The sequence below is a fragment of the Dromaius novaehollandiae genome, chromosome 2 (genome assembly GCF_036370855.1).
Source record: "Dromaius novaehollandiae isolate bDroNov1 chromosome 2, bDroNov1.hap1, whole genome shotgun sequence".
In the NCBI taxonomy this organism is placed as follows: Eukaryota; Metazoa; Chordata; class Aves; order Casuariiformes; family Dromaiidae; genus Dromaius; species Dromaius novaehollandiae.
In genome coordinates, this window is record NC_088099.1 from 131,168,251 (window position 1) to 131,196,225 (window position 27,975).

Consider the following 27,975-nt stretch of genomic DNA (forward strand, 5'->3'; position numbering starts at 1 on the left):
GGGGACGCCGAGAGGAAGGAAGGGGCCGGCTGTGGGCCGGGGAATTAGCTCAAGTGGTAGAGCGCTCGCTTAGCATGTGAGAGGCAGCGGGATCGATGCCCGCATTCTCCAAAGCTTTTCATTCCCCTTCACGTGGCCAACAGCATCTTTCCCCTCTGCCCGGCGCCTGCGAACGTTGCAGGGAGCCAGCAGGGTGCCTGGGCTGCAAAGAGGGCCACAGCAGCCCGCGCTGTATCGAGAGCAGCACAGCCAGCACACCGAGGGAAGAGACTGTGCCCCTTTGCTCGGCACTTCCGCGATGGCGTCTACCAAGCTGCATCCAGCGCTGGGGGCCCCCAGCACGAGAAAGCCACCGATCAAGTGGAGCGAGGGCCGCAGAGGCACACCAAGATGGCGGAGCGCTCGCTGGACCAGTGAGAAGCGGCTGAGGGCACGGGGCCTCTGCAGCTTGGAGAAGGGAGGGCTCCGCGCGGGCCCCGAAGCAGCTGCCTTCCCGCGGGTAGCCCCGGGAGTTACTGAGAAGACAGAGCCAGGCCTTTACAGGGGTGCCCGGCTGGAGGGAAAGAGGCAACAGAAGAAGGCTGAAACCAAAGGGCTTCCCGCGGCACCTGGGGAACCTCTTTTCCCCACAAGGACAGCCAAGCAGAAGGAGAGGCTTTGCAGGCGCGCTGGGCACCCCGCATGCTGGAGGTTTGGAAAAGGCGCCTGGAGAAAAGCCTGAGCAAGCTGGTGGGGCCTCCGAGCTGAGGCTGCTTGGAGCAGGAGGCCGGACTAGAGACGTCCTGAGGGCCGGTCCAACTGGAATGACTGGGTGACTCTGCCATCGGGGCAGGGCTGGGCCAGAGCCCTGCCGTTCCTTCGATAGCTCAGCTGGTAGAGCGGAGGACTGTAGGCTCCCTTGCACGGCCATCCTTAGGTCGCTGGTTCAACTCCGGCTCGAAGGAGTGCCCTTTTGGCTCTTGCCCAGCCCCTGCTGCACCCTTGCCTTTTAGCTGTGCAGGTGCCCTCGGAGGAGGCACTGGAAGTGCTGGCAGCACGTCGGCGCTCGGGGGCGGCGTCCCGCCGCGTGGAGAGCCTACTCGGAACAGCCACAGTCCGCGCGTTGCCAGGCAGGTCCGTGGCGCTGTCGCGGGCCCAAGCTCAGGCTGGGGAGCTGACTCCGAGGGCCAGGGTGCAGATCAACGCGTTACATGGCCAGCCATGGGCACGGCTCTCACGCAGCTGCAGCGTAGCTCAGGCAGGCAGCAAGGGCGAGAGGCTCCGCTTAACAACATCTCCCAAGCAAAAAAGCGGGCCAGGCTCCCGCTGAGGCTTCCCCTAGCTCTTTCTTTGAAGGCCACCAGCCGCGCGCGCTCCAAGGTCTCCCTGAGCCCAGGCCGGCAAACCCGCAGCAGCCGGGGGGATCTCTGTGCTCAGGGGCCGCAAAAGAGGTGGCCCTCAGCACTGCTTTTCTCAGGAGGCATCTGCACGAGGAAGGCGAGGGACCGGGCTGAGTGCGAGGCCTTGGGAGGCCCAGGCTTTGACCGCAAGGGCAGCACAGGGCAGGGGTGGGCGCGGGGGACGCCGAGAGGAAGGAAGGGGCCGGCTGTGGGCCGGGGAATTAGCTCAAGTGGTAGAGCGCTCGCTTAGCATGTGAGAGGCAGCGGGATCGATGCCCGCATTCTCCAAAGCTTTTCATTCCCCTTCACGTGGCCAACAGCATCTTTCCCCTCTGCCCGGCGCCTGCGAACGTTGCAGGGAGCCAGCAGGGTGCCTGGGCTGCAAAGAGGGCCACAGCAGCCCGCGCTGTATCGAGAGCAGCACAGCCAGCACACCGAGGGAAGAGACTGTGCCCCTTTGCTCGGCACTTCCGCGATGGCGTCTACCAAGCTGCATCCAGCGCTGGGGGCCCCCAGCACGAGAAAGCCACCGATCAAGTGGAGCGAGGGCCGCAGAGGCACACCAAGATGGCGGAGCGCTCGCTGGACCAGTGAGAAGCGGCTGAGGGCACGGGGCCTCTGCAGCTTGGAGAAGGGAGGGCTCCGCGCGGGCCCCGAAGCAGCTGCCTTCCCGCGGGTAGCCCCGGGAGTTACTGAGAAGACAGAGCCAGGCCTTTACAGGGGTGCCCGGCTGGAGGGAAAGAGGCAACAGAAGAAGGCTGAAACCAAAGGGCTTCCCGCGGCACCTGGGGAACCTCTTTTCCCCACAAGGACAGCCAAGCAGAAGGAGAGGCTTTGCAGGCGCGCTGGGCACCCCGCATGCTGGAGGTTTGGAAAAGGCGCCTGGAGAAAAGCCTGAGCAAGCTGGTGGGGCCTCCGAGCTGAGGCTGCTTGGAGCAGGAGGCCGGACTAGAGACGTCCTGAGGGCCGGTCCAACTGGAATGACTGGGTGACTCTGCCATCGGGGCAGGGCTGGGCCAGAGCCCTGCCGTTCCTTCGATAGCTCAGCTGGTAGAGCGGAGGACTGTAGGCTCCCTTGCACGGCCATCCTTAGGTCGCTGGTTCAACTCCGGCTCGAAGGAGTGCCCTTTTGGCTCTTGCCCAGCCCCTGCTGCACCCTTGCCTTTTAGCTGTGCAGGTGCCCTCGGAGGAGGCACTGGAAGTGCTGGCAGCACGTCGGCGCTCGGGGGCGGCGTCCCGCCGCGTGGAGAGCCTACTCGGAACAGCCACAGTCCGCGCGTTGCCAGGCAGGTCCGTGGCGCTGTCGCGGGCCCAAGCTCAGGCTGGGGAGCTGACTCCGAGGGCCAGGGTGCAGATCAACGCGTTACATGGCCAGCCATGGGCACGGCTCTCACGCAGCTGCAGCGTAGCTCAGGCAGGCAGCAAGGGCGAGAGGCTCCGCTTAACAACATCTCCCAAGCAAAAAAGCGGGCCAGGCTCCCGCTGAGGCTTCCCCTAGCTCTTTCTTTGAAGGCCACCAGCCGCGCGCGCTCCAAGGTCTCCCTGAGCCCAGGCCGGCAAACCCGCAGCAGCCGGGGGGATCTCTGTGCTCAGGGGCCGCAAAAGAGGTGGCCCTCAGCACTGCTTTTCTCAGGAGGCATCTGCACGAGGAAGGCGAGGGACCGGGCTGAGTGCGAGGCCTTGGGAGGCCCAGGCTTTGACCGCAAGGGCAGCACAGGGCAGGGGTGGGCGCGGGGGACGCCGAGAGGAAGGAAGGGGCCGGCTGTGGGCCGGGGAATTAGCTCAAGTGGTAGAGCGCTCGCTTAGCATGTGAGAGGCAGCGGGATCGATGCCCGCATTCTCCAAAGCTTTTCATTCCCCTTCACGTGGCCAACAGCATCTTTCCCCTCTGCCCGGCGCCTGCGAACGTTGCAGGGAGCCAGCAGGGTGCCTGGGCTGCAAAGAGGGCCACAGCAGCCCGCGCTGTATCGAGAGCAGCACAGCCAGCACACCGAGGGAAGAGACTGTGCCCCTTTGCTCGGCACTTCCGCGATGGCGTCTACCAAGCTGCATCCAGCGCTGGGGGCCCCCAGCACGAGAAAGCCACCGATCAAGTGGAGCGAGGGCCGCAGAGGCACACCAAGATGGCGGAGCGCTCGCTGGACCAGTGAGAAGCGGCTGAGGGCACGGGGCCTCTGCAGCTTGGAGAAGGGAGGGCTCCGCGCGGGCCCCGAAGCAGCTGCCTTCCCGCGGGTAGCCCCGGGAGTTACTGAGAAGACAGAGCCAGGCCTTTACAGGGGTGCCCGGCTGGAGGGAAAGAGGCAACAGAAGAAGGCTGAAACCAAAGGGCTTCCCGCGGCACCTGGGGAACCTCTTTTCCCCACAAGGACAGCCAAGCAGAAGGAGAGGCTTTGCAGGCGCGCTGGGCACCCCGCATGCTGGAGGTTTGGAAAAGGCGCCTGGAGAAAAGCCTGAGCAAGCTGGTGGGGCCTCCGAGCTGAGGCTGCTTGGAGCAGGAGGCCGGACTAGAGACGTCCTGAGGGCCGGTCCAACTGGAATGACTGGGTGACTCTGCCATCGGGGCAGGGCTGGGCCAGAGCCCTGCCGTTCCTTCGATAGCTCAGCTGGTAGAGCGGAGGACTGTAGGCTCCCTTGCACGGCCATCCTTAGGTCGCTGGTTCAACTCCGGCTCGAAGGAGTGCCCTTTTGGCTCTTGCCCAGCCCCTGCTGCACCCTTGCCTTTTAGCTGTGCAGGTGCCCTCGGAGGAGGCACTGGAAGTGCTGGCAGCACGTCGGCGCTCGGGGGCGGCGTCCCGCCGCGTGGAGAGCCTACTCGGAACAGCCACAGTCCGCGCGTTGCCAGGCAGGTCCGTGGCGCTGTCGCGGGCCCAAGCTCAGGCTGGGGAGCTGACTCCGAGGGCCAGGGTGCAGATCAACGCGTTACATGGCCAGCCATGGGCACGGCTCTCACGCAGCTGCAGCGTAGCTCAGGCAGGCAGCAAGGGCGAGAGGCTCCGCTTAACAACATCTCCCAAGCAAAAAAGCGGGCCAGGCTCCCGCTGAGGCTTCCCCTAGCTCTTTCTTTGAAGGCCACCAGCCGCGCGCGCTCCAAGGTCTCCCTGAGCCCAGGCCGGCAAACCCGCAGCAGCCGGGGGGATCTCTGTGCTCAGGGGCCGCAAAAGAGGTGGCCCTCAGCACTGCTTTTCTCAGGAGGCATCTGCACGAGGAAGGCGAGGGACCGGGCTGAGTGCGAGGCCTTGGGAGGCCCAGGCTTTGACCGCAAGGGCAGCACAGGGCAGGGGTGGGCGCGGGGGACGCCGAGAGGAAGGAAGGGGCCGGCTGTGGGCCGGGGAATTAGCTCAAGTGGTAGAGCGCTCGCTTAGCATGTGAGAGGCAGCGGGATCGATGCCCGCATTCTCCAAAGCTTTTCATTCCCCTTCACGTGGCCAACAGCATCTTTCCCCTCTGCCCGGCGCCTGCGAACGTTGCAGGGAGCCAGCAGGGTGCCTGGGCTGCAAAGAGGGCCACAGCAGCCCGCGCTGTATCGAGAGCAGCACAGCCAGCACACCGAGGGAAGAGACTGTGCCCCTTTGCTCGGCACTTCCGCGATGGCGTCTACCAAGCTGCATCCAGCGCTGGGGGCCCCCAGCACGAGAAAGCCACCGATCAAGTGGAGCGAGGGCCGCAGAGGCACACCAAGATGGCGGAGCGCTCGCTGGACCAGTGAGAAGCGGCTGAGGGCACGGGGCCTCTGCAGCTTGGAGAAGGGAGGGCTCCGCGCGGGCCCCGAAGCAGCTGCCTTCCCGCGGGTAGCCCCGGGAGTTACTGAGAAGACAGAGCCAGGCCTTTACAGGGGTGCCCGGCTGGAGGGAAAGAGGCAACAGAAGAAGGCTGAAACCAAAGGGCTTCCCGCGGCACCTGGGGAACCTCTTTTCCCCACAAGGACAGCCAAGCAGAAGGAGAGGCTTTGCAGGCGCGCTGGGCACCCCGCATGCTGGAGGTTTGGAAAAGGCGCCTGGAGAAAAGCCTGAGCAAGCTGGTGGGGCCTCCGAGCTGAGGCTGCTTGGAGCAGGAGGCCGGACTAGAGACGTCCTGAGAGCCGGTCCAACTGGAATGACTGGGTGACTCTGCCATCGGGGCAGGGCTGGGCCAGAGCCCTGCCGTTCCTTCGATAGCTCAGCTGGTAGAGCGGAGGACTGTAGGCTCCCTTGCACGGCCATCCTTAGGTCGCTGGTTCAACTCCGGCTCGAAGGAGTGCCCTTTTGGCTCTTGCCCAGCCCCTGCTGCACCCTTGCCTTTTAGCTGTGCAGGTGCCCTCGGAGGAGGCACTGGAAGTGCTGGCAGCACGTCGGCGCTCGGGGGCGGCGTCCCGCCGCGTGGAGAGCCTACTCGGAACAGCCACAGTCCGCGCGTTGCCAGGCAGGTCCGTGGCGCTGTCGCGGGCCCAAGCTCAGGCTGGGGAGCTGACTCCGAGGGCCAGGGTGCAGATCAACGCGTTACATGGCCAGCCATGGGCACGGCTCTCACGCAGCTGCAGCGTAGCTCAGGCAGGCAGCAAGGGCGAGAGGCTCCGCTTAACAACATCTCCCAAGCAAAAAAGCGGGCCAGGCTCCCGCTGAGGCTTCCCCTAGCTCTTTCTTTGAAGGCCACCAGCCGCGCGCGCTCCAAGGTCTCCCTGAGCCCAGGCCGGCAAACCCGCAGCAGCCGGGGGGATCTCTGTGCTCAGGGGCCGCAAAAGAGGTGGCCCTCAGCACTGCTTTTCTCAGGAGGCATCTGCACGAGGAAGGCGAGGGACCGGGCTGAGTGCGAGGCCTTGGGAGGCCCAGGCTTTGACCGCAAGGGCAGCACAGGGCAGGGGTGGGCGCGGGGGACGCCGAGAGGAAGGAAGGGGCCGGCTGTGGGCCGGGGAATTAGCTCAAGTGGTAGAGCGCTCGCTTAGCATGTGAGAGGCAGCGGGATCGATGCCCGCATTCTCCAAAGCTTTTCATTCCCCTTCACGTGGCCAACAGCATCTTTCCCCTCTGCCCGGCGCCTGCGAACGTTGCAGGGAGCCAGCAGGGTGCCTGGGCTGCAAAGAGGGCCACAGCAGCCCGCGCTGTATCGAGAGCAGCACAGCCAGCACACCGAGGGAAGAGACTGTGCCCCTTTGCTCGGCACTTCCGCGATGGCGTCTACCAAGCTGCATCCAGCGCTGGGGGCCCCCAGCACGAGAAAGCCACCGATCAAGTGGAGCGAGGGCCGCAGAGGCACACCAAGATGGCGGAGCGCTCGCTGGACCAGTGAGAAGCGGCTGAGGGCACGGGGCCTCTGCAGCTTGGAGAAGGGAGGGCTCCGCGCGGGCCCCGAAGCAGCTGCCTTCCCGCGGGTAGCCCCGGGAGTTACTGAGAAGACAGAGCCAGGCCTTTACAGGGGTGCCCGGCTGGAGGGAAAGAGGCAACAGAAGAAAGCTGAAACCAAAGGGCTTCCCGCGGCACCTGGGGAACCTCTTTTCCCCACAAGGACAGCCAAGCAGAAGGAGAGGCTTTGCAGGCGCGCTGGGCACCCCGCATGCTGGAGGTTTGGAAAAGGCGCCTGGAGAAAAGCCTGAGCAAGCTGGTGGGGCCTCCGAGCTGAGGCTGCTTGGAGCAGGAGGCCGGACTAGAGACGTCCTGAGGGCCGGTCCAACTGGAATGACTGGGTGACTCTGCCATCGGGGCAGGGCTGGGCCAGAGCCCTGCCGTTCCTTCGATAGCTCAGCTGGTAGAGCGGAGGACTGTAGGCTCCCTTGCACGGCCATCCTTAGGTCGCTGGTTCAACTCCGGCTCGAAGGAGTGCCCTTTTGGCTCTTGCCCAGCCCCTGCTGCACCCTTGCCTTTTAGCTGTGCAGGTGCCCTCGGAGGAGGCACTGGAAGTGCTGGCAGCACGTCGGCGCTCGGGGGCGGCGTCCCGCCGCGTGGAGAGCCTACTCGGAACAGCCACAGTCCGCGCGTTGCCAGGCAGGTCCGTGGCGCTGTCGCGGGCCCAAGCTCAGGCTGGGGAGCTGACTCCGAGGGCCAGGGTGCAGATCAACGCGTTACATGGCCAGCCATGGGCACGGCTCTCACGCAGCTGCAGCGTAGCTCAGGCAGGCAGCAAGGGCGAGAGGCTCCGCTTAACAACATCTCCCAAGCAAAAAAGCGGGCCAGGCTCCCGCTGAGGCTTCCCCTAGCTCTTTCTTTGAAGGCCACCAGCCGCGCGCGCTCCAAGGTCTCCCTGAGCCCAGGCCGGCAAACCCGCAGCAGCCGGGGGGATCTCTGTGCTCAGGGGCCGCAAAAGAGGTGGCCCTCAGCACTGCTTTTCTCAGGAGGCATCTGCACGAGGAAGGCGAGGGACCGGGCTGAGTGCGAGGCCTTGGGAGGCCCAGGCTTTGACCGCAAGGGCAGCACAGGGCAGGGGTGGGCGCGGGGGACGCCGAGAGGAAGGAAGGGGCCGGCTGTGGGCCGGGGAATTAGCTCAAGTGGTAGAGCGCTCGCTTAGCATGTGAGAGGCAGCGGGATCGATGCCCGCATTCTCCAAAGCTTTTCATTCCCCTTCACGTGGCCAACAGCATCTTTCCCCTCTGCCCGGCGCCTGCGAACGTTGCAGGGAGCCAGCAGGGTGCCTGGGCTGCAAAGAGGGCCACAGCAGCCCGCGCTGTATCGAGAGCAGCACAGCCAGCACACCGAGGGAAGAGACTGTGCCCCTTTGCTCGGCACTTCCGCGATGGCGTCTACCAAGCTGCATCCAGCGCTGGGGGCCCCCAGCACGAGAAAGCCACCGATCAAGTGGAGCGAGGGCCGCAGAGGCACACCAAGATGGCGGAGCGCTCGCTGGACCAGTGAGAAGCGGCTGAGGGCACGGGGCCTCTGCAGCTTGGAGAAGGGAGGGCTCCGCGCGGGCCCCGAAGCAGCTGCCTTCCCGCGGGTAGCCCCGGGAGTTACTGAGAAGACAGAGCCAGGCCTTTACAGGGGTGCCCGGCTGGAGGGAAAGAGGCAACAGAAGAAAGCTGAAACCAAAGGGCTTCCCGCGGCACCTGGGGAACCTCTTTTCCCCACAAGGACAGCCAAGCAGAAGGAGAGGCTTTGCAGGCGCGCTGGGCACCCCGCATGCTGGAGGTTTGGAAAAGGCGCCTGGAGAAAAGCCTGAGCAAGCTGGTGGGGCCTCCGAGCTGAGGCTGCTTGGAGCAGGAGGCCGGACTAGAGACGTCCTGAGGGCCGGTCCAACTGGAATGACTGGGTGACTCTGCCATCGGGGCAGGGCTGGGCCAGAGCCCTGCCGTTCCTTCGATAGCTCAGCTGGTAGAGCGGAGGACTGTAGGCTCCCTTGCACGGCCATCCTTAGGTCGCTGGTTCAACTCCGGCTCGAAGGAGTGCCCTTTTGGCTCTTGCCCAGCCCCTGCTGCACCCTTGCCTTTTAGCTGTGCAGGTGCCCTCGGAGGAGGCACTGGAAGTGCTGGCAGCACGTCGGCGCTCGGGGGCGGCGTCCCGCCGCGTGGAGAGCCTACTCGGAACAGCCACAGTCCGCGCGTTGCCAGGCAGGTCCGTGGCGCTGTCGCGGGCCCAAGCTCAGGCTGGGGAGCTGACTCCGAGGGCCAGGGTGCAGATCAACGCGTTACATGGCCAGCCATGGGCACGGCTCTCACGCAGCTGCAGCGTAGCTCAGGCAGGCAGCAAGGGCGAGAGGCTCCGCTTAACAACATCTCCCAAGCAAAAAAGCGGGCCAGGCTCCCGCTGAGGCTTCCCCTAGCTCTTTCTTTGAAGGCCACCAGCCGCGCGCGCTCCAAGGTCTCCCTGAGCCCAGGCCGGCAAACCCGCAGCAGCCGGGGGGATCTCTGTGCTCAGGGGCCGCAAAAGAGGTGGCCCTCAGCACTGCTTTTCTCAGGAGGCATCTGCACGAGGAAGGCGAGGGACCGGGCTGAGTGCGAGGCCTTGGGAGGCCCAGGCTTTGACCGCAAGGGCAGCACAGGGCAGGGGTGGGCGCGGGGGACGCCGAGAGGAAGGAAGGGGCCGGCTGTGGGCCGGGGAATTAGCTCAAGTGGTAGAGCGCTCGCTTAGCATGTGAGAGGCAGCGGGATCGATGCCCGCATTCTCCAAAGCTTTTCATTCCCCTTCACGTGGCCAACAGCATCTTTCCCCTCTGCCCGGCGCCTGCGAACGTTGCAGGGAGCCAGCAGGGTGCCTGGGCTGCAAAGAGGGCCACAGCAGCCCGCGCTGTATCGAGAGCAGCACAGCCAGCACACCGAGGGAAGAGACTGTGCCCCTTTGCTCGGCACTTCCGCGATGGCGTCTACCAAGCTGCATCCAGCGCTGGGGGCCCCCAGCACGAGAAAGCCACCGATCAAGTGGAGCGAGGGCCGCAGAGGCACACCAAGATGGCGGAGCGCTCGCTGGACCAGTGAGAAGCGGCTGAGGGCACGGGGCCTCTGCAGCTTGGAGAAGGGAGGGCTCCGCGCGGGCCCCGAAGCAGCTGCCTTCCCGCGGGTAGCCCCGGGAGTTACTGAGAAGACAGAGCCAGGCCTTTACAGGGGTGCCCGGCTGGAGGGAAAGAGGCAACAGAAGAAGGCTGAAACCAAAGGGCTTCCCGCGGCACCTGGGGAACCTCTTTTCCCCACAAGGACAGCCAAGCAGAAGGAGAGGCTTTGCAGGCGCGCTGGGCACCCCGCATGCTGGAGGTTTGGAAAAGGCGCCTGGAGAAAAGCCTGAGCAAGCTGGTGGGGCCTCCGAGCTGAGGCTGCTTGGAGCAGGAGGCCGGACTAGAGACGTCCTGAGGGCCGGTCCAACTGGAATGACTGGGTGACTCTGCCATCGGGGCAGGGCTGGGCCAGAGCCCTGCCGTTCCTTCGATAGCTCAGCTGGTAGAGCGGAGGACTGTAGGCTCCCTTGCACGGCCATCCTTAGGTCGCTGGTTCAACTCCGGCTCGAAGGAGTGCCCTTTTGGCTCTTGCCCAGCCCCTGCTGCACCCTTGCCTTTTAGCTGTGCAGGTGCCCTCGGAGGAGGCACTGGAAGTGCTGGCAGCACGTCGGCGCTCGGGGGCGGCGTCCCGCCGCGTGGAGAGCCTACTCGGAACAGCCACAGTCCGCGCGTTGCCAGGCAGGTCCGTGGCGCTGTCGCGGGCCCAAGCTCAGGCTGGGGAGCTGACTCCGAGGGCCAGGGTGCAGATCAACGCGTTACATGGCCAGCCATGGGCACGGCTCTCACGCAGCTGCAGCGTAGCTCAGGCAGGCAGCAAGGGCGAGAGGCTCCGCTTAACAACATCTCCCAAGCAAAAAAGCGGGCCAGGCTCCCGCTGAGGCTTCCCCTAGCTCTTTCTTTGAAGGCCACCAGCCGCGCGCGCTCCAAGGTCTCCCTGAGCCCAGGCCGGCAAACCCGCAGCAGCCGGGGGGATCTCTGTGCTCAGGGGCCGCAAAAGAGGTGGCCCTCAGCACTGCTTTTCTCAGGAGGCATCTGCACGAGGAAGGCGAGGGACCGGGCTGAGTGCGAGGCCTTGGGAGGCCCAGGCTTTGACCGCAAGGGCAGCACAGGGCAGGGGTGGGCGCGGGGGACGCCGAGAGGAAGGAAGGGGCCGGCTGTGGGCCGGGGAATTAGCTCAAGTGGTAGAGCGCTCGCTTAGCATGTGAGAGGCAGCGGGATCGATGCCCGCATTCTCCAAAGCTTTTCATTCCCCTTCACGTGGCCAACAGCATCTTTCCCCTCTGCCCGGCGCCTGCGAACGTTGCAGGGAGCCAGCAGGGTGCCTGGGCTGCAAAGAGGGCCACAGCAGCCCGCGCTGTATCGAGAGCAGCACAGCCAGCACACCGAGGGAAGAGACTGTGCCCCTTTGCTCGGCACTTCCGCGATGGCGTCTACCAAGCTGCATCCAGCGCTGGGGCCCCCCAGCACGAGAAAGCCACCGATCAAGTGGAGCGAGGGCCGCAGAGGCACACCAAGATGGCGGAGCGCTCGCTGGACCAGTGAGAAGCGGCTGAGGGCACGGGGCCTCTGCAGCTTGGAGAAGGGAGGGCTCCGCGCGGGCCCCGAAGCAGCTGCCTTCCCGCGGGTAGCCCCGGGAGTTACTGAGAAGACAGAGCCAGGCCTTTACAGGGGTGCCCGGCTGGAGGGAAAGAGGCAACAGAAGAAAGCTGAAACCAAAGGGCTTCCCGCGGCACCTGGGGAACCTCTTTTCCCCACAAGGACAGCCAAGCAGAAGGAGAGGCTTTGCAGGCGCGCTGGGCACCCCGCATGCTGGAGGTTTGGAAAAGGCGCCTGGAGAAAAGCCTGAGCAAGCTGGTGGGGCCTCCGAGCTGAGGCTGCTTGGAGCAGGAGGCCGGACTAGAGACGTCCTGAGGGCCGGTCCAACTGGAATGACTGGGTGACTCTGCCATCGGGGCAGGGCTGGGCCAGAGCCCTGCCGTTCCTTCGATAGCTCAGCTGGTAGAGCGGAGGACTGTAGGCTCCCTTGCACGGCCATCCTTAGGTCGCTGGTTCAACTCCGGCTCGAAGGAGTGCCCTTTTGGCTCTTGCCCAGCCCCTGCTGCACCCTTGCCTTTTAGCTGTGCAGGTGCCCTCGGAGGAGGCACTGGAAGTGCTGGCAGCACGTCGGCGCTCGGGGGCGGCGTCCCGCCGCGTGGAGAGCCTACTCGGAACAGCCACAGTCCGCGCGTTGCCAGGCAGGTCCGTGGCGCTGTCGCGGGCCCAAGCTCAGGCTGGGGAGCTGACTCCGAGGGCCAGGGTGCAGATCAACGCGTTACATGGCCAGCCATGGGCACGGCTCTCACGCAGCTGCAGCGTAGCTCAGGCAGGCAGCAAGGGCGAGAGGCTCCGCTTAACAACATCTCCCAAGCAAAAAAGCGGGCCAGGCTCCCGCTGAGGCTTCCCCTAGCTCTTTCTTTGAAGGCCACCAGCCGCGCGCGCTCCAAGGTCTCCCTGAGCCCAGGCCGGCAAACCCGCAGCAGCCGGGGGGATCTCTGTGCTCAGGGGCCGCAAAAGAGGTGGCCCTCAGCACTGCTTTTCTCAGGAGGCATCTGCACGAGGAAGGCGAGGGACCGGGCTGAGTGCGAGGCCTTGGGAGGCCCAGGCTTTGACCGCAAGGGCAGCACAGGGCAGGGGTGGGCGCGGGGGACGCCGAGAGGAAGGAAGGGGCCGGCTGTGGGCCGGGGAATTAGCTCAAGTGGTAGAGCGCTCGCTTAGCATGTGAGAGGCAGCGGGATCGATGCCCGCATTCTCCAAAGCTTTTCATTCCCCTTCACGTGGCCAACAGCATCTTTCCCCTCTGCCCGGCGCCTGCGAACGTTGCAGGGAGCCAGCAGGGTGCCTGGGCTGCAAAGAGGGCCACAGCAGCCCGCGCTGTATCGAGAGCAGCACAGCCAGCACACCGAGGGAAGAGACTGTGCCCCTTTGCTCGGCACTTCCGCGATGGCGTCTACCAAGCTGCATCCAGCGCTGGGGGCCCCCAGCACGAGAAAGCCACCGATCAAGTGGAGCGAGGGCCGCAGAGGCACACCAAGATGGCGGAGCGCTCGCTGGACCAGTGAGAAGCGGCTGAGGGCACGGGGCCTCTGCAGCTTGGAGAAGGGAGGGCTCCGCGCGGGCCCCGAAGCAGCTGCCTTCCCGCGGGTAGCCCCGGGAGTTACTGAGAAGACAGAGCCAGGCCTTTACAGGGGTGCCCGGCTGGAGGGAAAGAGGCAACAGAAGAAAGCTGAAACCAAAGGGCTTCCCGCGGCACCTGGGGAACCTCTTTTCCCCACAAGGACAGCCAAGCAGAAGGAGAGGCTTTGCAGGCGCGCTGGGCACCCCGCATGCTGGAGGTTTGGAAAAGGCGCCTGGAGAAAAGCCTGAGCAAGCTGGTGGGGCCTCCGAGCTGAGGCTGCTTGGAGCAGGAGGCCGGACTAGAGACGTCCTGAGGGCCGGTCCAACTGGAATGACTGGGTGACTCTGCCATCGGGGCAGGGCTGGGCCAGAGCCCTGCCGTTCCTTCGATAGCTCAGCTGGTAGAGCGGAGGACTGTAGGCTCCCTTGCACGGCCATCCTTAGGTCGCTGGTTCAACTCCGGCTCGAAGGAGTGCCCTTTTGGCTCTTGCCCAGCCCCTGCTGCACCCTTGCCTTTTAGCTGTGCAGGTGCCCTCGGAGGAGGCACTGGAAGTGCTGGCAGCACGTCGGCGCTCGGGGGCGGCGTCCCGCCGCGTGGAGAGCCTACTCGGAACAGCCACAGTCCGCGCGTTGCCAGGCAGGTCCGTGGCGCTGTCGCGGGCCCAAGCTCAGGCTGGGGAGCTGACTCCGAGGGCCAGGGTGCAGATCAACGCGTTACATGGCCAGCCATGGGCACGGCTCTCACGCAGCTGCAGCGTAGCTCAGGCAGGCAGCAAGGGCGAGAGGCTCCGCTTAACAACATCTCCCAAGCAAAAAAGCGGGCCAGGCTCCCGCTGAGGCTTCCCCTAGCTCTTTCTTTGAAGGCCACCAGCCGCGCGCGCTCCAAGGTCTCCCTGAGCCCAGGCCGGCAAACCCGCAGCAGCCGGGGGGATCTCTGTGCTCAGGGGCCGCAAAAGAGGTGGCCCTCAGCACTGCTTTTCTCAGGAGGCATCTGCACGAGGAAGGCGAGGGACCGGGCTGAGTGCGAGGCCTTGGGAGGCCCAGGCTTTGACCGCAAGGGCAGCACAGGGCAGGGGTGGGCGCGGGGGACGCCGAGAGGAAGGAAGGGGCCGGCTGTGGGCCGGGGAATTAGCTCAAGTGGTAGAGCGCTCGCTTAGCATGTGAGAGGCAGCGGGATCGATGCCCGCATTCTCCAAAGCTTTTCATTCCCCTTCACGTGGCCAACAGCATCTTTCCCCTCTGCCCGGCGCCTGCGAACGTTGCAGGGAGCCAGCAGGGTGCCTGGGCTGCAAAGAGGGCCACAGCAGCCCGCGCTGTATCGAGAGCAGCACAGCCAGCACACCGAGGGAAGAGACTGTGCCCCTTTGCTCGGCACTTCCGCGATGGCGTCTACCAAGCTGCATCCAGCGCTGGGGGCCCCCAGCACGAGAAAGCCACCGATCAAGTGGAGCGAGGGCCGCAGAGGCACACCAAGATGGCGGAGCGCTCGCTGGACCAGTGAGAAGCGGCTGAGGGCACGGGGCCTCTGCAGCTTGGAGAAGGGAGGGCTCCGCGCGGGCCCCGAAGCAGCTGCCTTCCCGCGGGTAGCCCCGGGAGTTACTGAGAAGACAGAGCCAGGCCTTTACAGGGGTGCCCGGCTGGAGGGAAAGAGGCAACAGAAGAAGGCTGAAACCAAAGGGCTTCCCGCGGCACCTGGGGAACCTCTTTTCCCCACAAGGACAGCCAAGCAGAAGGAGAGGCTTTGCAGGCGCGCTGGGCACCCCGCATGCTGGAGGTTTGGAAAAGGCGCCTGGAGAAAAGCCTGAGCAAGCTGGTGGGGCCTCCGAGCTGAGGCTGCTTGGAGCAGGAGGCCGGACTAGAGACGTCCTGAGGGCCGGTCCAACTGGAATGACTGGGTGACTCTGCCATCGGGGCAGGGCTGGGCCAGAGCCCTGCCGTTCCTTCGATAGCTCAGCTGAGAAGATAGAGCCAGGCCTCGGTGCAGAGGACCAGGATCCAGATCAATGCATTGCATTAGTAGGGTGTTTTGGTACGTGATCTGGTGCAACCACTGCTCCACCAGTACTGCACTGGATCTCAAGGTCATTTTGCACTTTCCATGGTGCTGGCATGCATGTGGGTCATGCTTATTTTTGTCGTTTCTACTTTTGCACTCCAACTTCATTGTATAAAGTACTTTTTCTGGAAATACTACAATATATATTTTACTTTGCAATAGATTTTAGTGTTTTTTCAGATAGTAGAGATTATGTTTTCATCATTTAGTTTTCTTTGCCAGTATTTTAAGTCTTTTTTTCTTTAAATTTGCCTCTAGGCAGTGTGTTATACGTTTGTGAATTCCTTTTTGTTTTCAGTATTTTTACATGTGCATTTCATTGGTTTTCTAATTTGTTTTTTCAAGGTTTTTAATATTAATCTTTATGGGTAGGTTAGTCATGTAGAGTAAGCTTAATTTCCAGTTTTTCCTACCTTATGGAAGACTCTTAGTCATTAGCAGTATAGTATTAGGGAATGTGCTTTCTCATTAATTCAGGTTCATGAGACAGGAAAACCAGTTTAAAGGTGCTGGACTTTTGCACTTCTCCTGTGGAAATGCAGAGAGGTGTTTTCTGAATGTAGAATTTATTACGACTACAGAAAGTTCTGAAAATTAAATTCAAAAAACAATGAAAATAGAGGTTTCTATCTCTGGGCTAATTCTACTTTACCAGTTCTCTCATAACAGGTATCTGTACTGGTTGAGGCTAAATTTCTGATGTACTTATCCTACTTACAAATAGAGTGTATCAAATTGGGTATTTTCGAACTTCTGAAGAAAACGTAGGAAATAAGGTACCTCTCTCCACATTGTTTCATAGTCAGACTGGAAAACATAAGTCAATGTACAGTTTAAGTTGTTATGCCAGAATTTTGTTTTAAAGAGTATTTTTTGTAGGGTATTGAAAATAAACAGACATCCTTTGCATTTCTACTGATTAGAAATCTGTTAACTTTATCTCTTTGATAAATTAGATTGTGCCAAACTCCAAATAAAAGCACAGAGAGGTACCTCTGTCATGTTTATTAAAAAGTAAATTTTGCCCTGGGCTATGGTAGTATGATTAATACTGACTTAATTAATAATGGCAGGAAACTCAGAATCAGGTATGGCTGGTTTTATACCTTGCACTGAAGAATACCAGTTCAGCAGCAGATTTTTGGATTAGCATAAATTAAAAGATAATTAAAGCAAATCTAAGAGACTGACTCATCATTTTATCTTGCAAATATTTACAGCTACTCTATTAAAAGTGAATCCCTCTGACATTTCCACTTTATTCAGAAGCAGTCTTTTTTTTCCTATAATTACTAATAAAGATGGATAAAGCACCACTGTCAGTTTTATCATAGATTGCTGTGTAAATCATCCATATTCATGTTCAGCATGAAATAAAGTTCACTTCATTCTACATTCTTCCATGACAGCTCTCTCTTTTGGGGATTAAAGCAGCCTTCCTTTCCAGAAATATAAATGTAAAAGCAACAAGAAAACATGAGGTTTGATACAGAATATGGCTTCTGCAGCCAGGCTGTACTACAGGGACACGGAAGGTGGAAGTCATCAGTGAATTCGATACTGTAGTAAGTTTATCCTCAAGTTGTGTAGCTATGCAAGACAACAGAACCATTAGATGTCAACAGTTTTGCTTTCATCACGTGAAAAGTTTGGACGTTCACATAAGCCTTTCAAGAACAGACATAGACACAATTTGTTCCAGTGCACAGAGAACAGAGTCCCAGCAAAATACAAATTAAACAATGATGCAAGTAGGTCTATTTTATAACCTTATTTTCAATTCAAATATATCATCCTATTTGATATGAAAAGCAAGCCATGTTGAAGTTTGACTGGTAATACAGTGCAACAAAGAACAGACCCAATGATGCTGTAATAAAAGTTTTGATATATTTATTAAACCTACAAGTACATCTGACATATTCCAGTGTCAAGAACATCTATTTCACTCATGACATTTAAAGCTCTTTCTCTTTTTAACAGAACAGATTTAAGAGCAAAAGAACCATAAAATCTTCTAGCTTGACTTTTAGTCTTGTTCAACAGTAAAATATGTTTCACCATTCTGATAACTTGTGTTTGAGTAAAACTTACCTGCATGTTGTCTCTCCCATTTTCTTTGCCAGTTTGTTCCAATGGATGGCTACGTTCACTGTTAAAACTACACACCTCACTTTCAGGTTGAATTTGTTTTAGATTCCAACCACTGTTTTTGTTTATGCCGTCTTCATTAACTGAATAATCCTCTCACACCTAGCATTTTTTCCTTTCTATTTTTTCCCTTTCCTATTTCCCCTTTTTGCCTTCCTATTATACATTATAATCAAATAATCTCTCAATTTTTTTATAAGATAAACTTATGGACTTCTTATGTCTCCTACTCTAGTCCTTGAATCATTATTGCAGCACTTTTCTACGCATGCTTCAATTTTCAATATACTTCAGAAAAAATGTTAACATAAGAATTGGATGCAGTATTCTAGGACTAATTTGTAAGCATGGTAAACATTAGACTAAGTGCACAGATCGCTTCTGGAATGAAATCAATGGATTCACATAACATCCTCTCTCACTCTTTTCAGTCTCACAGTGCAAAAAGAAATTGTAATGGTGAATGTCTAAGTTATACTGGTATTAGATACTTAGTGCCAATATAGTTTGTGTTGCTTCACTGAACTAGAATAAACTACTCTGGTAAGCATTTGTATAATAATACAACCTTGGGGAGTTGATGCTTCAAGTATGCTGGCTTAATTAAAGAGGCAACATTTTGGAGTGTAGATAATTTCTGATTTTGCAGTTTCAAACAATGACTCAGACATGCAAGCTTCTCTACTCTTTACTGATTTATCTGTGTTGACAACTCAACTCAGTGATGACATTTTAGTAACAATATTAACTATTCAACTGCTGAAAATGTTATCATTTCAAATGATGAAAGAGCAGCAAATCCCACAAAGGCAGAAGCTGAGTATAAAAAGGAGAAATTTCAGAAAGAAGTATGAATACAAGAAAAAGGAAGAGCAAGAGAAAAAAAAGTAAAGACAGCAAAAAGAAAAGAAATAAAGAGCAGAAGTAGAAGTTTATTTTTCTACTAAGAGATGCTGAATAGAAAAAAGTTAATAAACAAATTCTTTTTGAAGATAACCATAATTTCATTACATAAAACCATATCCTAGCTTTGCAATGATATCACTCTGTTATTGGTGGAGAGAAGCTTGCAGTTCTAAATGAATACAGATGATAGTTTAAAAACTATCGAATTGATGTTTCCATGTTATGCAGGACTAAGGCAAGGATAATTGCTACACTTTCTTACTTTGAATGTAGCTGAGCGAAGTGCAACAGTTAAAGGTACTGAGAAATTTGTCCTCAAATCATAGTTCCATTGTGACATGAACTCAGGTGACATTTCTAGTTCTTACTAAGAAAATATGGGAATTTCCTTTATAATTTATTATATTAACAAAAAAGCAACTAGCAATTCTGAAACTTTTTCAGCTAATGACATCTCCACAAACTCTGTCTGTTAACATACATACTGTATTTTCAATTAAACAGCCCTCAGTTATCTTGTATTCTGAATCATGAAAAGGTATGTACTAGGTATAATCTAGCTTTATCATCAAACTGGGCAGTGATATTTGCATGGTTTCACAGTTAAACAATAACTGTCTAACAATATTTACTAGTATCTTATTAATATGCACTTCTAGTAAAAATTTAGATAAACCGCTTTTTCTCCATCCAGCTATGCTCATACTGCTCTTCTACTGGAGGCTATGGTTCTCTCATGTCTACTGGTACATAAGCACACATGCACTCTTCCTTCTCTCAGCATAAAAATGAGTTGTCAGAAAAGGTTTTGCTATTTTAAAAGCTTAAACTAACTCCCCTACAACTTAGGGGAAATAGCTTAGAGAAGGAATGTGTCACCCAGTAGTCCTCAGGGAGCTACAATCCTTTAGAGGGTGATGGCAAACACCTTTGGCACTCTAAACAGTACTCACTTTTTTCTACCAGCACGACTGTAGATTACACAGCCATCAAGAGCTCAAATAATCTCAGTTCAAGGTAAAAGACAAAACAAGATTCTTCTGCCTAGAGTAAGCAAATAATAATATGCTGCATCTTTAAACGAAATCAGTGAAGATGGCATTTACTCATTGGACATTTTCAGAAAAGCTCTAGAGGTCAACCTAACAACTGATCACATCCTGAGATCAGATTTTCAGAGGTGATAAACATCAGCAGTTCCCATTGAGTTCCACTGCTGATATGGCTGCTCAACTATTCAAAACAGGCCAAAATCGTTTCAGGTTAGATTTTCAAAACAGAGACATCCAAAACCTGAGACCATCAGTAAGTTCCTGATGTCTGGGGGGCCTGATTTGGTTTTGCCTTACATTCACTGTTATATCATTGTAACTTCTATGGAGAGTTACTCCTTATTGAAGCCATTCAGAATGGCTGCTGTGTACAGGACAAACTTTGTGAACCATTCATACAGTACCTTTGCACAGCAGTGCCTCTGTCACAATAAGAAAAAAAAATGTTGCCTGTATTTTAGACATGTTGCAAAGCACATCTTACATACCTGTAGGACTTCTTAATCTCGTCATGTGTTGCTCCCTTTTCTAGAGCCAGGATTCCATATAATGCTTCCCCCGATGTTGACAAAGCACGTTGCCTTTGTTCAGCCATGTTAGCAGTGCATTACCAAAGCTGCTAATGTAGAACAGAATTTAAAATAGCAGGGACTGCAAGTATATATGGATAGTATTTTCTAATGTTCATTTTAATAGAATTTGATCCTGTGGTAAAAATTTAAACTTCTTAAAAAATTTCTATGAAAATAAAACTAAAATAGAATCTCCTCTAAACTGCCCTCCATTCCTTAAGAGATCTGAAAACATGAAAACAAAAACCAAAAAACAACAACTCTTGTGTTAGATAGACTTTCCATATTAAAGGCTGGATGTTGTTCTTACTGAAATGAGTGGCTACATTTTCATCAGCATTAATACCTGCATATAGCATTTCCACCTAGTTTTGTGTTTTACTTCTATCTTTTCCAAGTCTTAGAAGAATAATTCTATTTATTAAAGCTACTGACTTTTTGCAGAGGGATAAGAGCTTTGTACCTCTCAGCACAGCCTTTCTAATGCCATATACTGGTGAATTTTTGCTTTCTCAGCAGCACAAGGACTCAGATTCAATCTATTCAATCTTAGGTACCTAATTTGAGTGATGAAGTCTGAAACTTAGTCATGTTGGCTCACTATATTGACAACAGACAGAGATACATACGCAGAGGACAATTTACCAAACACTTCCTCCCTATAACCTCTACAAGGAGCACAGGATGACTGCATTCCCAACTCACATACCTATGGATAGGTGGAATGAATCTGGACCTAGGCGGCTAGACTAGATACCAAGAACTGACTTCAGTATTATAGAATTAATCCTTTATTGCAACTTTATGCATGGGAAATACTAAAATTAATCAGGGTCCTATCTTATTTTTGGAGTGATTTACAGTACAGGAATTTGGGCAGAATTCACAATGAATTGGTGATGAGTTTACCATGGTGTCCTTATTGTATATCACAAATGAAGGTTAAGCTTAGGCGGACAGATTTAGTCCACTGTATATCTCTCATTCATTCCTTCATGTATCTTGCATATAAAATAGACAAACAAGTAATGCTCCACTGAATGGCTGTACTATCTCTTTACAGTTCAAGTCCTTCTGGATTAGAAGAACCAAATATTTTTAAGCCAAACCTAGCTAATGCTATGTGATGACATGAAAAAAACCCTCATATACATAATTTAAAACACAAGGTATGTGGACTAGTTCACAAGAGAAAGCTGCAGCTCTTTGACGGCAAAATTGCCACAACCGTCTCTCACTACAACCTCTTCATTTCATTATGTGTTGCAGCTTTCTCTAAATGTTGACAAGTGGTTACAGAAAAATCCTGAAAGTGATCAGTAACCCTGGTCTTAAGAAAAATTTCTGAGAACCAAATAGTTAGGTAAGACTACCCACTCTGTTATTTCACCCTTCTCATTGCTGAGCTAGAAACACTATCTTGCCATTATTCATGTATTATTTACTAGGCCACATTTTGGTTCAGAATCAGTAGTGCAACACTTTTAAGCTCTTTAGTTTTGCCCAGTACCAAAAAAAACCCCAAATACCATGCAAGTACACACAGATATAAAATAAATTGAATAACTTTGGCACATAGTATTTGTTTTACAAAGAGACCTAAATTTACTTATATTTGCTTTCACATTTTCTTTTTCTAATAAATAAATACTTAATTTAGGGTCTTCTGATCTGCTAAAAGGATAAATCGTACTTATAGATGTAATACACAAATCATCAATTAAATGGACCGAACTTTTGTTTTTAAATTAACAATTGAGAATGAAATTATATTTGAGCTTATAGATATTACTTTACCATCTGCAGTAGTTACAGTGCTACTTGTTAGTAATGATAAGTCCATCGCGTGTTTAAAGTGATCTTAATCCTGGGATTTATCCTGGTCACACTGGGATCACTCAGGGCAGATCAAGCCTGTGCAAGATAATGCTAGGCAACCATGTGAAGTCACAGATATACAGCATTATTTAAAAATTCCATTGCATAATGCTGATATGCTACACGGCAACACTGAAGCACAAACAAAATTATAATTTATCCTTTCTCATGAAATAGCTTTAATAACCCAGTCAGCTATGGAAATGAAAACTCATTAGCCTATTCAGTCTCTTAGTGATTAATCACCTTGAAGGTGTATGTACTAGGAGTTATTTCTTACTTATTCAAAGCAGTCATATAAAATACTAACAATGTTGAGATGGCACTTTTTTAGAAGAAGTGATGTTCTTTTTATTAAGGAAGATATCTCGGTCAAAATTTTAGTACTAGATCTTGTTCATGATGGCTGAAATTACATTAGAATCCTATTTTCAGGCTATGCATTTTTGTTCTAGAGGAATATAGACAGGAGTGTATTGTTTATTTCCACAAATTACGATAAAATATTTTAAAAGACAATAAAAATTCTGACAACAATTCCACGTTCTACGCTTAAGAGGATGGGACCCCTGTGAAAATCAACTTTTTTTGCGCAAAGTTTATACCATCCAGGATTAACTAGCCTATATAGAAGTCGTAATAATATGCCTTTTATTTTACCATATCCATAATTCTTCTGACTTCATGCTGTAAAATGAAGCAAAATGATTCAAATGACATACCTGCTTCAAAAAGTGATGGAACACAGTCTGGTGGGTGTAAACTCACAACATTATCAAGTCAGTATCTCGATGTTTTTATGTCAACATAGTCCAAAAGGAAAGAAGCAAGTGCCATCAGAAGCCCTGCTCCACAGAAACCGGTTGCTGCTTTTCATCCTTCACATTCAGGGTTAAACAGGTCAGTGGAGTCTGATTACTCTTTTTGTTTGTTTGCCCAGTATCCAATTGGTTATCTTAGGAAGACCTACAAAGAATGAATAAAACATTCATGAACCTAAAGGATGATATACCTGAGAATTAATGACACTAAAAATGTGGCACATCCACATATTTAGTTAGTTGTTCTACTGTGTTGTTTGTGCAGCTTTCTCCACACAGATGCATTACATTTGTTTATGGATACCATGGTGTTGCTCTAAAGTTCATTTCTCTAAGGCCAGCTCTCACTCAGTTTTACTATATATTCTCTTCCAGAACAAGATTAGCTGAAGAGGATCCTTTAGGAATCCTCCTGAGCTCTTCTAAAATTATAAATCAAAGCAGAGGATATAGGGTGACTTCTTTTGTTCTGATGGAGCATCTCCTCTAATTTATTCTATTAAAAACCTGGAGAGCCATTGATTTCCATTTAGAATGGAGAAGACTGTAAATGTCAGAGGCTAAAAAGAAATTCCCCTTGGGAGAGCATCTTTGAATCTAAGAGTTCAGTTCCTTCACCACCTGATTCCAAATTGTATGCTTTATATAGACTTAACTCTTGCAGATGGATTCATGGAGCCCCACAACCCACTAAAGTCTGCTTCAGCAAGATTCATAGGTGCCTGTGCTTAGACTCAACTGCAACACTGGAACTATAAATTGATACATTTTTGCAAAACCAAGCATAATTAATTATGACCATATGAAAGCTTTATTTATGAAAAAGAAAGCAACAGTGTAACAGATGAGCAAAAAACATTGTTGAGTGTGTGTTCTTTAATAGGAAGTATGTGATTTCAACATTTCTCTTGTTCTTAGCTGCATTCTTTAATTGCAAACAATCACTCAAAATTCATCTTTGACAAAAGGTGGCAATACAAGGAATATTTCAACCTGAAATGTGAGTATTTTTCATAGTAATGAGAGGTCAAAATTGCATAGCCAAAATATATTTTCCAGACATTAAAAACAGAGTAGGTACAACTAATTTTATTATCTTATATGAACACAAGAAACCAGGTTATTCAATCAGCTTGCTTGATATCACTGGTGGCTCCTTTCTTGCAAAGTAAAACAAAATGTACATGTTTAATGGTAAGAATAAATTAAGGAATAAAAAACTAAAAGGAAGAAAATAAAATCACTTTGAGGTTACCAAAATCCTCAGTATTTAAATACATCTCATTATCAAGAAAAATATCATTCTGCAATCTTTTATCTTTAGACCTACTGTTCTGTGTGGATACAGCTCCCTCTGGTGTTTTGCATTATCATTGCTTTGTATCCTACATTGTTTTTCTTACAAACACTTCTCTTTTGTTTGAAGAAAATGAATACAACCTCTTCAAAAAATTTTTTTTTCTTTTGGGACTCTATATCCTAAGTACATTCTAATGAATCTTTGAAAGATTAGACCTTTAATGGGTTGTCATAACGTTCAGATCAGCTGCATAATTTAAAAGAATAAAACAACTTACTACCTATTCACTCTTCTTGTTAATTTTTGAGTACTGTAACACTTAATAGTAAACCATGATCCCACTACACCAGGCAATGCAAAACTAAAAAACCAGTCCTAATCCCAAAGGACCTTATATCTAAATAAGTCTTACTTACACTTTACATTTCATTTATATGTTACATGCCTTTCAAAACAGACAACATGTCTGGAAATGCAAAGTTGTATATCAGCCTATAAAAAATTTGAAATGTGGCCCAGGCTGAGCAGGAGGTGGAGGGTTGCTGCCGAAGCCTTGGGCAGCACATAGTCAGAGCTGGGAGCTGAAGAACTCCGAGTCAGGCTGGTCCTTCCTCCCACTGCTTCCCCCTTTTTCCTGACTCATAGCAATTTTGGGGACTAAGAGCCTGGAGCTCAAAGACTAGTAGTACACACACACAAGCACAAAAGGGCTGGCATCATTCCTCAACGGTGGTCTGAATTTTTAGTTTTCAAGGCAAGGAAAAAAATCTTAAAAAGCTGAAATTTTTGGTAGTTTGTTGTTAATACTGACATCATCAAAGCATCTAAGAGACATAGTAGTCAGACAGAGCACTCCTGACCTTCATGAAGAACCTACAGTTTCTGACACTTTCTCTCCAACAGTGATAGGGGAAGAAAATCCCTGATTTTACTGAGAGGAATCTGGGCAGTGAAATAATTATCTTGCTGCTATGTGTTTGTAAAGTATCTCAGACTGCCTGAAAAATTGTTTCCTATGTCCTGTTTATGTCAGTGTTCCCTAATTTATAGAATACTCTCACTTGCTTAATGTCCAGCCCTGATACAGGCTTCTAGGCTCTTCCTTACCCCAATACTTTCCTAATGTGACTAGTATTAACACTAATTTTTTCTGCCAGAAAGGTCGTAAGAACACAAGCAGAAATATTGAAATTGATGTTGGTGACTGTCTAGAAGTGAGATGAGAAAGAAGGAAGATGAGGAGAATGGAAAAACAGCTCTGGCTGACTGGTTACTTTTCACATGTGCAGAATATAACCCAAAACAAATAAAGCATAAAGACATGAGTAAAGTATGATAGGCTGATGGGATGTGAGAATACTTATACTGAGAGAGGCTGCATACAGTGGTACTGTGTACTATTTTTTTCTTTGGGGGCAGGATCTGTCTTTGTTCTGTATTGTAACATTAGTAACATCCAATTGAACAAGCTAATTAAAGGGCAAAAGAGTGAGCAAGTGGAAAAGGATGCTTCTGCCAAGATTTATGGGGCCAGGCACAGCAACTGATTTTTGCTAACAAGGAGAGAGTAGTTCTGAAGAATGAGCAAATACACTGCTGCAGCTATGTCTGAAAATGTTTTTGTTGTCCCTCCTTTTCAGCCAGTTCTGCTTCAGCAGACCCTGAACGTCTAGTGCCCTTTCTAAATTGTACTGCATGCTACCCACTAGATATTCAAATAATCTTCTAAAATGGAGACAATTGTTTTAAGCATCTTTCTCAGGAGCCTTCTTAGACTTCATACAAGCCCAACAATTCTATGGCAAGAAATTACACTCTTGTTACCACATTTCTCTCTGTAGCAGAATAGTTGCTGCCATTATGGTCTCAAAAGTAATAACAGAACTCATTTAAACAATATGATTGCATTGCATCCATTTTTAAATACATACAACTACATTGGAAGGAAGGTATTCCATCTGGTAACCCATCTGCAACTCCATCTATACAAGCAGTAAGTATTCATAAGAGAACATTCATATATTTGAAATCTCTGAACATATTGTGACCTTCTGTTACTATCCACATAGAATATCTCAACTTAAATGTATGTCGGGTTTTTAATACCTCTCAACAGCTACATTATAAGAAAAAGTAGCAAAGTCAGGAAGTATGAACCTCAAAAGAACAGTCTCTTGCATATATATCCAAATTGTTCATGCCTTTATCTGGTCAGTTTGACACACAGAGGTAATCCAGAACTGTATCTTCCTGGATCATTCATGTAAAACCAGTTCAAAGTCTTGGCGGACTGCCTAGGTGTCATACGTATAAAATTTTTTTTCCTAGAAATTAAATTAGAGGCTTAAAAAGAAAGTTTTAAGTAGTAGTAATATACTTAATTTTTTCAACATCTTATCTAGTGGAGCACCGGGAATTTTATTTTCATCTGCAGTTTAGGAGTAAGTTCTGTTTCTCCTCTCTGAAGTGGAACATGAAAGTAGCTGTAACCAACATTTGTTTATTCCTGAGGAAAACACAAGTAGCTAAGAAGTAAGTCAGAATAATCTGTCTGGCTTTAAGATGAATTTCTTTCTGAAAAGCAAAGGATATGAAGCTCCTAGCTTATGCAGCTTTGGCAACTCAGAGGTGAGCTGTCTAGGACTTCAAGCAGTTTTACAAAGGAGTCTTCTATCCCTTATTTAGATGGTGTCTTGATAATTTATTTTGCAAACAGATGAAGCACTTTAAGGAATTATTCTACCCCTACTTAAGTTAACAATCCATCAATTTCGTTAGCATGGTTATTCATTTTAGCACAGCCTAATCAGCTACAGCTAAGAATTAGGAAGATTAGCTTGAACAGGATAAATAAGTGCTTTGAACTATTTTTGAGCTCATTTACCAGAAACAGATAAGGAAACTGCAATACCACACCTTCCCAGTGCCTATGCCTCAGGAATCAACAGCTGCTTTCAGTCCTGGTCTACAAGGTACAACCTTCTTCAGCACCCTGACAACTCTCTCCACTTGTTCCTCCTTCATGCAGTTTAAACAACCACCCTTTGACACCTTCTGTGGTCTCTGTCTAAGCAAGTTCTTTCCTGAAATTCCCAACATAATTCTCAATTCTACCTTGACACCTACCTCGAGCTATTCTCTCCACAGTTCCTACAGTCTGGCCCCTTGCTTAGATAAATCCCAGGAGGAAGGGAAAGCAGCAGAGGAGATGGCAGACTGTTTCTCTTTAAAGCTTCATTAATCCATATGTGGGATTTATTACCCTGTCACAGAAATGATGGATGAGAAAGGTAATCTCTTCTGAAAGTGCTGATGAGTAACTGTCTTAAAATCATGCTAGCCAGATCCGGAAAGGCATGTATGTCCCAGTGGTTGAGTTAAAATCAAAGAATTAGCAAAGATAAGGAAAAAGCAAAATGCAATTCTAGGAGGAGAGAAATTACAGACTAATGAACAAGAAGACAACAGTCTCATGTTTTTTTCAGTGTATGTTACTTATTAGGAGAAAGTAAAGATTTCCTAAAAGTTCATTTAATTAGCACAAATATTTCACCAATAAAGTAAATAATCAAAAACCTAAACATGGATGCTACTATTCTCCACATATTAGGTGCAGAAAAAGCAACTGGAAATATTTCCCAAAATTCAGTGAAGACTAACATTTCAGTACATTACTGTTTTTATTGTTAACCATTTTTTACAACCACTCTTTTTCCCGTTTTTATGACAAGACCTTTCAGCTGAAAAATACTCAAAATTGAAACTTACACGCTGAACCTGCAGGCTTGCAGTTGGCTTAAGTAGATCTAAAGGCTGCCAACAAAGGGACAATCCAAACTTTCACCCTTCTTTTTTCTTCTGTTAGTTTTCAGTTAAATCAGCTTGCTAATCCAACTCACTCCAAGCCTGGCATCATTACTAGCTGATGCAATGGAAGTGGTGACATCACGCATTTTCAGCAGCAGTGAAGTCTTACATTGTCTCCAACTCATCACAAAACCGCACCTTAAAAACTATATACAGGCCAAAATACCACACCTGCGTAAAGCACAGGTAAATTCCGTGGAAAGCAGCCACAATTATGAGAATTAATACTCCTTCAGACTACTCTGTGGCTATAGCATGGGCCAATGTTTGACAGTATAGTAAATATTTTTGACACTGCTACTGCCAGATCTATAATGCCATAGGTGTGTGACACAAAGCTCTGTTCCTGTTGAAATATACTTTGCCAATTGAATTTGTCCAAACAAAACTTTGACAGGTTAACTTTGTGATGACTGCTAGCACAGGCACTGTTTATCCACACAGCTCTAACC

The 27,975-nt window shown here is 51.4% G+C and overlaps 1 protein-coding gene and 19 non-coding genes across 20 annotated transcripts in view; 19 read left to right on the top strand and 1 right to left on the bottom strand.

Annotated features, from left to right (window-relative positions):
• Positions 1-27,570, bottom strand: part of DNAJC5B (DnaJ heat shock protein family (Hsp40) member C5 beta) — a 55,280-nt gene extending 27,710 nt beyond the window's left edge. Inside the window, exons 1-3 of the mRNA XM_064507455.1 lie at positions 27,425-27,570; positions 22,258-22,501; positions 19,574-19,704 (exon numbers count right to left, since the gene is read on the bottom strand). Coding sequence (XP_064363525.1) covers positions 19,574-19,680 — 107 coding nt within the window. The 5' untranslated portion in view covers positions 19,681-19,704; positions 22,258-22,501; positions 27,425-27,570. The remainder of the gene's footprint in view (positions 1-19,573; positions 19,705-22,257; positions 22,502-27,424) is intronic.
• On the top strand, positions 39-111 carry TRNAA-AGC (transfer RNA alanine (anticodon AGC)). Its single transcript has one exon. It is a non-coding gene; the product is annotated as a tRNA-Ala (tRNA).
• On the top strand, positions 856-944 carry TRNAY-GUA (transfer RNA tyrosine (anticodon GUA)). Its single transcript is given in 2 exon segments — positions 856-892; positions 909-944. It is a non-coding gene; the product is annotated as a tRNA-Tyr (tRNA).
• On the top strand, positions 1,595-1,667 carry TRNAA-AGC (transfer RNA alanine (anticodon AGC)). Its single transcript has one exon. It is a non-coding gene; the product is annotated as a tRNA-Ala (tRNA).
• Positions 2,412-2,500, top strand: TRNAY-GUA (transfer RNA tyrosine (anticodon GUA)). The gene is given in 2 exon segments: positions 2,412-2,448; positions 2,465-2,500. It is a non-coding gene; the product is annotated as a tRNA-Tyr (tRNA).
• Positions 3,151-3,223, top strand: TRNAA-AGC (transfer RNA alanine (anticodon AGC)). The gene has a single exon. It is a non-coding gene; the product is annotated as a tRNA-Ala (tRNA).
• On the top strand, positions 3,968-4,056 carry TRNAY-GUA (transfer RNA tyrosine (anticodon GUA)). The gene is given in 2 exon segments: positions 3,968-4,004; positions 4,021-4,056. It is a non-coding gene; the product is annotated as a tRNA-Tyr (tRNA).
• Positions 4,707-4,779, top strand: TRNAA-AGC (transfer RNA alanine (anticodon AGC)). Its single transcript has one exon. It is a non-coding gene; the product is annotated as a tRNA-Ala (tRNA).
• TRNAY-GUA (transfer RNA tyrosine (anticodon GUA)) lies at positions 5,524-5,612 on the top strand. The gene is given in 2 exon segments: positions 5,524-5,560; positions 5,577-5,612. It is a non-coding gene; the product is annotated as a tRNA-Tyr (tRNA).
• TRNAA-AGC (transfer RNA alanine (anticodon AGC)) lies at positions 6,263-6,335 on the top strand. The gene has a single exon. It is a non-coding gene; the product is annotated as a tRNA-Ala (tRNA).
• Positions 7,080-7,168, top strand: TRNAY-GUA (transfer RNA tyrosine (anticodon GUA)). Its single transcript is given in 2 exon segments — positions 7,080-7,116; positions 7,133-7,168. It is a non-coding gene; the product is annotated as a tRNA-Tyr (tRNA).
• Positions 7,819-7,891, top strand: TRNAA-AGC (transfer RNA alanine (anticodon AGC)). The gene has a single exon. It is a non-coding gene; the product is annotated as a tRNA-Ala (tRNA).
• On the top strand, positions 8,636-8,724 carry TRNAY-GUA (transfer RNA tyrosine (anticodon GUA)). The gene is given in 2 exon segments: positions 8,636-8,672; positions 8,689-8,724. It is a non-coding gene; the product is annotated as a tRNA-Tyr (tRNA).
• On the top strand, positions 9,375-9,447 carry TRNAA-AGC (transfer RNA alanine (anticodon AGC)). The gene has a single exon. It is a non-coding gene; the product is annotated as a tRNA-Ala (tRNA).
• Positions 10,192-10,280, top strand: TRNAY-GUA (transfer RNA tyrosine (anticodon GUA)). The gene is given in 2 exon segments: positions 10,192-10,228; positions 10,245-10,280. It is a non-coding gene; the product is annotated as a tRNA-Tyr (tRNA).
• TRNAA-AGC (transfer RNA alanine (anticodon AGC)) lies at positions 10,931-11,003 on the top strand. Its single transcript has one exon. It is a non-coding gene; the product is annotated as a tRNA-Ala (tRNA).
• TRNAY-GUA (transfer RNA tyrosine (anticodon GUA)) lies at positions 11,748-11,836 on the top strand. The gene is given in 2 exon segments: positions 11,748-11,784; positions 11,801-11,836. It is a non-coding gene; the product is annotated as a tRNA-Tyr (tRNA).
• Positions 12,487-12,559, top strand: TRNAA-AGC (transfer RNA alanine (anticodon AGC)). Its single transcript has one exon. It is a non-coding gene; the product is annotated as a tRNA-Ala (tRNA).
• On the top strand, positions 13,304-13,392 carry TRNAY-GUA (transfer RNA tyrosine (anticodon GUA)). The gene is given in 2 exon segments: positions 13,304-13,340; positions 13,357-13,392. It is a non-coding gene; the product is annotated as a tRNA-Tyr (tRNA).
• On the top strand, positions 14,043-14,115 carry TRNAA-AGC (transfer RNA alanine (anticodon AGC)). The gene has a single exon. It is a non-coding gene; the product is annotated as a tRNA-Ala (tRNA).
• Positions 27,571-27,975: the final 405 nt, after the last annotated feature.